The sequence below is a fragment of the Anneissia japonica genome, unplaced genomic scaffold, assembly GCF_011630105.1.
Source record: "Anneissia japonica isolate Jap-2015-1 unplaced genomic scaffold, ASM1163010v1 scaffold1356_len1145284_cov175, whole genome shotgun sequence".
In the NCBI taxonomy this organism is placed as follows: domain Eukaryota; kingdom Metazoa; phylum Echinodermata; class Crinoidea; order Comatulida; family Comatulidae; genus Anneissia; species Anneissia japonica.
In genome coordinates this window covers 805,652-815,920 of record NW_022706987.1, presented here as the reverse complement: position 1 = coordinate 815,920, position 10,269 = coordinate 805,652, and the positions used below count along the sequence as shown (strand labels likewise).

Below are 10,269 nucleotides of genomic sequence, written 5' to 3'. Positions count from 1 at the left end.
GTCGTACTGCCTACCTTAAATAACCTATTTGTGGCAATCTGACCAGGTAAAAAACGGCAATATACACCCAACCCCAAAAAAAAAACTCGCTCCCGACACTGGTTTCAAACCACGGTCAAGTAGTTGAAAATCACCTAAAACCTCCTTCTTTTGCGAATTAGCACCCCTCAACTGATCATCGAGCCCCTCCCATTTCTCCTTCGCCCACCCCACCCACCATCAGCCTCTCATTTCAAGACATTTAGATACGCTACTGATTTACATGGCCAGATGAATGAAAAGAATCAATCGATGTGCCACCAAATCGTAACCAGCTTTCACCATGCCCTCACGATGTCACCGGGGACGCAACTGCCAAAAATACTATCTTTGGCAGTGAAGGGATGCTACCAATAAAGAATTAATAAACTACCTGGTCTCTGGGTTAATTTGCAAGGTACTACATGGCTCAAGTGTTTTTGACTTAGTGGTTAATTGGTAAAAATCGCATCCAAATCATACGACGTCACTGACAACGCCGTGGACGGCAACTCGATTTTGAGATTAATTTTCCGAATAAAGTTATACTAAATAACTTCAGTTGTCTTTGTTAGTCATTCAACCGCCATTTTATTATTGTTTCGGTGATATTACCATTCTCAATAATCTATAAAACACCCACAAGTAGTTAAAAATTACCTAAAATCACTTTATTTTGCGAATTAGCGCTCCTCAAGTGATCATTGATCATCCCCCCCCCCCCCCCCCCCACTTCACCTTCGCGCCCAACATCACCCCCTCCTCCATTTCAAGACATCTAGATACGCCACTGACTTATATGGCCAGATGAATGAAAACCGATGTGCCACCAAATCGTAACCAGCCTTCACCATGCCCTCACGATGTCACCGGGGACGCAACTGCCAAAAAAATAGATTTGGCAGCGAAAGGACGCTACCAATAAACAAATAATAAACTACCGTGTCTCTGGGTTGATTTTCAAGGTACTACATGGCTTAACTATTTTTTGACTTGGGGGTTAATTGGTAAAATTCGCACACAAATCATACGACGTCACTGACAACGCCGGGGACGGCAATTCGATTTTGAGATTACTTTTCCGAATAAAGTTATACTAAATAACTTCTATGACGAAGTATTGTCTTCAGTTGTATTTGTTGGTCATTCAACTGCCATTTTATTTATTTTTTGGTGATATTACTATTCTCAATGATCTATAAAGTACACACGTCACGTTAGATCGATCGGTGGGGACGCCGTGGTGACGCTGGTAGGGTCAATTTTCGTAGATGATAAACAGTTTCATTGGACTAATCTCTTGCTTATGTTAACTACATGCTTACCTAAGATTATACCCACACTGGTTTCAAATGAAATAACTGACAACTTTGGTTTGTATCAATGTTTTAATAAGTACAAAAAACTATGTCACAAATATGTAGGCCTATGCAGAAATGCACAGGGACACCACGCTGGTTTTGTATTTTTCTTTAAATCTGTATGCCTGATCACCATCATCATACACAGTATAATAGATTCAAGTAAGATGTTTCAAATGATATAAAAATGTATGCAAACATGCCTTTGGACAGGTGTAAAAATGTAGGATTTCCTAACATATTATGTTCTAATGCCTAATGGAATGACCCTAGAATTTGGGGAGATACTGAATATTTGGTACAATAACACGACAGGTAGGGAAAATAATTACTCCTACGATATTTCCTGAGGCAAACTAGAAAGATCTATGTACGCGCAATGGCACCTATTAAGCTCACCTCACACGGTTCGGTTTTGCCATTAAACTTTGGGTTTGACAGTTTTCCAAGGCGAAAATGCTTCCATAAACTCTACCCTTCATCTTTTATCTTCATGGTTAAAATCTAACAAGCTAACTCTTAACATTCAAAAAACTAAATCTATGCTACTTGGTTCTCCGCACAAACTAAAATCCGCTAATAACAACCTTAATCTTCATCTTGATAACCATCGAATTCTATCCGTTACGTCCCACAAACACTTAGGCGTAATTATTGATAACACTCTAACATGGAAGTCTCGCACATCTTCCCTTTGTAAGAAACTTAACTCTATTGTCTATCTTCTTGCACGAACCTCAAAATTTACTAATGATTCTACCCTTCAAATACTTTACAATTCTTTGTTTCTCTCTCGCCTTGACTATTGTTCCTCAGTTTGGGGATCAAAATCTACCTCATTATCTAAAGTTCAGAAGATCCAGAACAGAGCCATTCGTATCTTTCTGAAACATCCTCCTACCACTCACCTTACTCTTACTCATTTCAGATCTGCCAATACCCTTCCCCTTCAACTCCGATTTCAATTTCAACTCTGCTGTTTAACTTACAAAGCTCTTCATAACCTTGCTCCACAAACTCTTTGTCAGTGCCTTAAAAAGATTGTTGCCAATGGCCGTATGACCACAAGAAAAATCACTAAAGGTGATATTCTCATTCCTAAGCCTAATCTAGAAATCTTTAAAACTTCATTCAGCTATAATGCTCCTTACAACTACAACTCTCTTCCACCGATTGTCCGTTCTACTTTCTCTTTCTCTTCTTTCAAATCCAACCTTCTTAGCTATCTTTCATCCAATCTTGTGTAATTTTCTCTTTTTGTTGCAATATGTTTAATCGTGATTTTGTTCTGTTTTAAATTGTAAATTATTTATCTTTTATAATTTTTATATTTATGTTAGTTCAATTAATTTTCTTCTCATTAATTCTTTTGATTTATTTTTTATTTCAATTATTTTTCTGTCCAATATGTCAATTATTATATTTTTTTTATTTTCATGTTTTCCTTAAATCATTATTTTTTTATATACTGTAGGCCTTTTTTATTATTATTATTATGATTATTATTAATTTTTTCCTGGTTTAATTTAATTAATTTGTTTATGTTAAAGATCAAGTTTAATTTTTATACTTATGTTTTAATTGTATGTACTGAGGGTCCCAATTGATCAGCTCAGGCTGGATGGACCACCCTCACAAAATATTGTTGAAATGAAAATTAAAAAAAAAAAAACAAATCTCAACTCTCTCTTGAGAAAAGAATGTGTCCCTGGTGAGCGACTAGCTTTTGCAATAATTGAAAATGCCGGCAATATTCATCGAAGCAAATTCATATCGAAGCAAAATTCATATCGAAGCAAAATTTGTATCAAAGCAAATTTAGCATCGAAGCAAACTTAGTATCGAAGCAAAATTCGTAGCCCATGGATTTGTTGAAATTCATGTATGATTGATTACATTATAATTTCATTCGAATTGAGAACTGATGTGTCGATACATTTAGTAATGACCGCCAAGTATCCATATGCTTCATGATAGTTACAGTTCACATTTTGGTAAGTTTTGTTATTACTCGTTTACGTTACGACGCGTTAAGTAGTACTTTGTGTACTGCTGTAAATTGCACCTCTCTGGTACTTTGTCCGGTTGACACAAACTTCGTGTGTAGCCCGTTGTGCGATAGCCTGTAGGCTTATCTACCCATTATGATACCTGGGTCCGTGAGAGTCAATATGAGTTTCTTTTGCCTATCATATACCATCATATACACCACCAAATATACTGTTTCTTAATAGTAGTATTGAGTTCAGTGGCGTAGCCAAGGGGGAGGGGGTGGGCCCCCAGATTTTTGCCTGCTCCCCCACCCCTCGAGGTGGCTAATGAGGTTTATTGACATTTTTACATGTCGATGATTGCTTGAATATAAAATACAATAATTTCATCATAAACTGCTATTAAACAATATGATGTTCATTTGGATTCTAATTCCATAGAAATTTCACTTGACTTATACATTTGAGAGCAAACGGGCTGAGGTCACGTAATTAGTAAGATAGCCATTTATATAGCCATGTTGTAAGATTTTTACTGGACCCTCACCGCGGCCCCTGGCCCCTGGCATTTGGTTTCTCGCTTCGACACTTGTTCCCCCACATATCATGGACCCACACTGCCCCCCGCCCCACAGAAATATTCTGGCTACACCACTGATTGATTTACTATTGAACAACAAACACTGTAACATACTGCATAGATAAAAGCTCCATCGTGTTTTGTTCTAGGCTGCCCACCTTTCATAGGAGCCCAGGAAGACCTGGCCTCTATGATTTCAATTTACTGCAGGAGTTTTTTTTTATTTTTTATTTTTTTATTTTTTTTTTTTGTTTTTTTGTTTTTTTTAAATTTAAAAACATCCAATTCCCTATTGTTTTTTAAATAGTAGAGTTCTTGTACATGTGTACATGTTGGAACCAAAAGCTTAACCTCCCATCCTAAGGGCAAGGTAATTAGATAATGCATCTCAGGGACGTAGCCAGGATTTTGAAAGATGGGAGTTGTTATAAGGATTATGCTAAAGACACCGGGGGTATTTCTGAGGTCTTGGTAGCACAAGTGTGGGAATTTATGGAAGAGTTGCAGCATGTATAGGGTATATTTGCAGGGACTTGGTAGCAAGTGTGGGAAATACCTAGGTAAAATTGGTAGTTAAAATCATTGCCCCATTCCGTATCATAGTACCATCATTTTTCACACGATTTTAGCGAAGATTACCCTAACCCTATTTGTATTTGTAATTTGCGTAAAAAAATCATGCCTATAGGCCTATGTGTTATAATTATAGTAGGCCTATTAGGCCTACAGTATGTATAACATGAGCTGATGCATATTTACATATCTTAGAAGTATTCATTTCGAGTGATTCCAGGAAAGAATTTGTATTATCTAGCAAGAACAAGCTTTAAAATTGTAACACTGTGTACAAAGGGTGGGGGGAGAGAATTGCAGCTCCCGCGGCTCCCTCAACTCCCCCGAATATGTCCATGATGCATCTGCGCAAACAAAGTTTGCCTTTGCAGGTGCAAATCCAAGATGTTTTTTACCAGGGGGTAAGGAAAGTAACAATCAAGTGTGTATGGTCGGAGGGGAAGACTTTGAGAGGGGTGCCTTATTCAGATGTTGGTCCAGAGAGCTACAGCCTCTAGAAGATCCCCCGGCATTGCAGGGGATGGATCCACCATTAAATTGGTTTTAAAACTGCAAACATGTGCTACAAATCTTAAGCTGCTCTACCATGCTTAGCTTTGATTTTCACTTGTAGGCCCTTGTATGTGGAGGTTTCTATGAAATGTCAACATAATTTTTTTAATTCTTACTATAGATAGCAAGCAAGGCACAGAACAAGAAGCAAAATGGCAGCAGAAGTTATGCTGAGGCAACGAACTGATGGGGACCTCAGACTTCATTTACAGCCTGATACAAATGCCGGTGGAAACATTGCACAACAAATTGAACGGAATAGACTTCATAGACATATGAAATTTCCTAAATTGCGTGGGAAATTTGACTTTGATAGTTTTCAGGATCATAAAAACGTAGGATTTGTTAAATATAATGGGGACACTCTTGCACCAAACAGGGATAGCGTCTCCATCATTGATCCCACAAGTGGATTCATTTCAGCGTCCGCAGACATCGATCGTAACACAGGTGTCAAAGACATCCCTTCTATGCAAGCCATCGATAATCCACCCAATAATGTAACGCCAAAGACACCTCAGCCATTGAAATCATCGGAACACAGACAACGTGTGCCCACTGGAAAGTGGCGGGAGGATCTAACCATCAAGCGGTCGTATACATCTCCGCACCTTGGTGCTAAAAGTGAGGGCGATTTAACCAGATTTAGGAGTGAACCAGGAAATTGGAGTGGCAGGAAAATTAGTGATGCCTGGATTCGAGCAAAACTAGGAGGTAAATTGTCTTTGATAGATAAAATCAATTTTTTTTCACACAATGAATGTATTGTATTATATAGTACATTTCAATACAATAAAATTCTTTATAACATAATAAGCAACTCCAGTATGTTAATTACAACCGCAAATGATGAAATAAATGCCTCTTGCACAAATGCGCGGCTCATGAATATTTAGTCCCCTATAGTGTAGTGATACATGCATTTGTTAATAATAGATTAATATGATTGATTAGCATAGACTTATATCTATTGGTTCTTTTCTCCTAGGATGGACAAGTGACCGAGATCCACGAGAGATTAAAAAGGAGCAAGAACGAATAAAAAGAGAATTGTCTGAATTAACAATTAAAGGACAAGCAAATGTAAGTACAGTTGCTATTACAATATTCAGTGTAAAAGCATGACCACACACCCACAGAAAAATGTGTACACCAAGACGCTCCACTGAGAAGTTGCTAAATTTGCTTAAAAGAGACAGTACCTGTAAAATTTTACATTGGGGTATCTTAACTGTTACAGCAGATTTAAAGCCTCAATTAGGTGCCAAATGAAAGAGTAGACTGTCAAATTTTATTTGACAAAAAACATGTGACATGCCCAAATATGGTCATAACATCACATCATGACTATATATATATGGGCATACAACGGTTTTTTGTCAAAGACATTTTGATCATATAGGCAGAGCTTTACTTAAAGTGAAAGATGAGACAGTAACTATAACGTCTCTTTGCTGCTAAAATGAATGGATCTATAACTGACTATTTTTAGCAAACTCAATAAAGATACCAGGTCAATAAAATTGATTGTGTCCCAAGCTTATCGAGTTTCTGCTACTTAATTCAATCAATAATAGACATCCTAAATGATATTTGACACTGAATTCATTACTACTATATATTCTCCCATATAAAACCAGTGGCGGATCTAGGCGGGTGGGGTGAATAGGGTGGCTAGCCACCTCCCTTGTTTACTGTGAAAAATAAAATAATGGTCACTCATCTTGTTTGTGTGCTTCTTGTGTACTCTGGTAAAACATACACTTTCTATTTTAAGCTTACTTCTTTTCAGATGCCACCTAAGATCGTCTAGCAGTCTACTAATTCCAAAAAAATCTCAAATGTGAGGGGATGCCCCTCCCAAAACCACCCCACCCCCCACTTGTGCCTTCTCACATCCCATTATCCAACCCCCATTGCTAAATCCTGGATCCGCCACTGAAAACAAGGTGTAAAAACAGGGGGTTGTCTTATATGTGCAACACATAACAGTTTTTGATTTTTAAATAATGTTTGTCTTAAGCAGGGCATTCACTGCATCGTACGACCGTTGCACGACGAATCAAACTCGGCTCTCTGTGAGCGATAGACGACGCAACATCGTCTGCTGATTGTCGATGACAGTCTGAACAGGTCATCATTAAAAACAATAAGTTGCACACACATCGTCAGGTTGCGTTCTTTATAGAATTGCGTTGGCCGACGACAGTCATGCGCCGCGAGTGCTCTGCTTAATGTGTGGATCATCTGTAACACGCAAACTTACTAGTACTAGAAATGAATCTACTAATTGTTAGTATGAATGAATGCAATTTTAAATGCAGGAAAGATTTTGAGGATTATTTAAAAGCCCTTAAAATGTTACGATTAGGAAGATTGACCCTAAATTTGGCTCCGATTGTAGGCAGCTGGATAATAATAAAATAATAAAACAGCACTTATAATGCGCCACCTATCTAGCGTGCTATTCCGAGGCACGGTGACTTTTGATGAAAAGAAAAAGTATTTACTAATTTAATATATCATTCTCAACCTGTCTCTTATACACATCTAGATGTGTATAAGAGACAGAGCGATAGACGACGCGACATCGTCTGCTGATTGTCGATGACAGTCTGAACAGGTCATCATTAAAAACAATAAGTTGCGCACACATCGTCAGGTTGCGTTCTTTATAGAATTGCATTGGCCGACGACAGTCATGCGCCGCGAGTGCCCAGCTTAATGTGTGGATCATCTGTAACACGCAAACTTACTAGTACTAGAAATGAATCTACTAATTGTTAGTATGAATGAATGCAATTTTAAATGCAGGAAAGATTTTGAGGATTATTTAAAAGCCCTTAAAATGTTACGATTAGGAAGATTGACCCTAAATTTGGCTCCGATTGTAGGCAGCTGGATAATAATAAAATAATAAAACAGCACTTATAATGCGCCACCTGTCTATCGTGCTATTCCGAGGCACGGTGACTTTTGATGAAAAGAAAAAGTATTTACTAATTTAATATACTGATTGGTTGGGAAAGCAAAACAGTGATGCTAAGTTTTTACAAATTACCTAGTCAAAAAGTATTACATATTGTTATAAGTGCAATTATAAATAAATTTACTAACAAAATCTTTAATTCTAATTATTATCCTTTAATACCTTTTTTTGCTCTTTCTTTTATTCTATCTATTCTCTATTTCTTTCTTTTATTACTATACCTTGTCCTTTCTTTTTGTTCTATCCATTTCCAGGGATCACATTATCTATTTGTTTTCTTTTTTATAAACAGGTAGTGGATAAAGCCCCTGATTGGAAAGATAAAGCTGCCCATAGATATTGCTATACATCCTCAACACAAAGGCAAGTATCTTTAGGCACATTCTCCGGTAAAGTGTTCATGTTTGGTCTCAAAAATGTTAAAATATCAACCACTAATAACTCATGACAAACTTTCAAAATTATAAACTTTAATAGTTGCACAACACGAAACAATGCATGGGCGATTTTTAACAATACCCGATTTTTGAGGAAAAGCATTTAAAAATTGACACTTTTTAGCTGTCTTTAATAAACTAACAGATACGTTACCACAAGTTTATCTCTTTAAAATGGTTGGTTTCAGATATAGTCATTGGATATGAATGTAAGTTTGCAGTTAAGAACTGCATTTAGTGATGTGCAGTCACTGTAAGGACATTTTTTTAATGACATTAATGGTCAAACAAGAAAAAACCCACATTTTCTATTCATAATGACCACTGTCAACAGTTTTTGTCTCTGGATTGGAAGAGTCAAATTAGCAGCAGTTGCTATATATAACCCAGAAGGTTGTCATTTTGGATTTATTTTCCATACAAACACGCACTCGGACATTATCATCCCGATGAAAAGATAAGAATCAGAAATAATTCTACTGGAATATACATATTATGATCCAAAGTTAGGAACATGTATGGTAACATATCTGTCAAATCATCAATAAACAGGTACACGATAATCAGCTTGTTGTTTACATTAATTTTCCAGAGATGAAGGGTCATTTAATTTCTTCCTCTCTTTGTACGCCTTTTGTATTTCCGCACGCGTTTTCCTCATTTTTCTGAAGAAAGAGAGAGGGAAAGAGAAAAGAAATTTGTTAAGATTTTATAAAAAAAAACAAACAAACAAAACAACAAAAAAACCTTATGTGAATATCTAAAGCAATATCCGCAAATATTTTTGTAATATTTATTTTAATTCATTTGTATTGCATTCAGATTACTTCTTCAAAATTAATTTCTGCTACTTTTAAACTGAACAAACTTTTTGATTATGATAATCAACAACTTTGATGAGCTCTGCTGTATATCCATATTATTTGCAATTCGTGTACGCTCAAAAATTTGCCATCATGGCTAAAGAAATTGAGGGCGCTCCTCAACACCGTATCAACGTAAATCGTTGAATACTTTTTATCATACTGGTTTGGAACTCAAACTTTCCGAAGTGCCACCATACACAGCTGTATTGCCGTCACAATGTATTGCAAATGAAAGAATAATGTTGTAACAGATGTTGTAACAGCCCTCTGCTCAGTTTCACAGTTGGTAAAAGCTTGGCTCTTACCACTCCCCCTTTTCAACTCCCCCATTAAATCATACCCGCTAGTTTCACATTTATATATTTGAAAGATAAGATGTCACTCTACAGCTGTGTAACGTTGTATATAAGTTGTGACGATGTATAGTATTTGTTTTACTATACTGTAGCTGACTTCTGTACTTCACGTCTTCTGGTTGTACTGTACTTGATTTAAACACAATTAGCACACTTCTTGGTCATCAACTCCAGCAAACCAATGTACTTCAAACAATTCAGCCAACACAGATATACTGTAATTTCAAATCTTAACTTTAATGTCAACTCAGCAATCAACAGAGGCATTCACGGCACCCTTGCCGGAAGAGAGAACTTCAGTCTTGAAGTGTTGTACAAAACTTAACTAAATTCAAGTTTCCCACTATAATTATACCAAGCCATCATTGGTATGTAAACCAATCACATACAAGCCTATAATCACATGATCACTCATTAACCAATCATAAAATATCAATGATCTCTATACAGTGACATATACAATGCCTAGCATCTGCCAGCTTGCATTGTCTCCTAAATAACCATGTGTATATATAAAATAAACATTTCACTTCCTTAATGTTGCTC

At 36.7% G+C, this 10,269-nt stretch overlaps 1 protein-coding gene and 1 long non-coding RNA gene across 3 annotated transcripts in view; one reads left to right on the top strand and one right to left on the bottom strand.

The window, feature by feature from the left end:
* The first annotated feature begins 3,239 nt into the window (after positions 1 to 3,239).
* The window catches only part of LOC117106268 (spermatogenesis-associated protein 48-like), a 29,661-nt gene continuing 22,631 nt past the window's right edge, over positions 3,240 to 10,269 (top strand). Inside the window, exons 1-4 of the mRNA XM_033247627.1 lie at positions 3,240 to 3,373; positions 5,197 to 5,789; positions 6,064 to 6,158; positions 8,357 to 8,427. Coding sequence (XP_033103518.1) covers positions 5,228 to 5,789; positions 6,064 to 6,158; positions 8,357 to 8,427 — 728 coding nt within the window. The 5' untranslated portion in view covers positions 3,240 to 3,373; positions 5,197 to 5,227. The remainder of the gene's footprint in view (positions 3,374 to 5,196; positions 5,790 to 6,063; positions 6,159 to 8,356; positions 8,428 to 10,269) is intronic.
* Positions 8,518 to 10,261, bottom strand: LOC117106270. Of its 2 annotated transcripts, none has more exons than XR_004445037.1 (2): positions 9,708 to 10,261; positions 8,518 to 9,166 (listed from the first exon to the last, which is right to left on the bottom strand). It is a non-coding gene; the product is annotated as an uncharacterized LOC117106270 (long non-coding RNA). The 2 variants fall into 2 exon arrangements; XR_004445036.1 differs by having other exon boundaries at positions 9,755 to 10,261.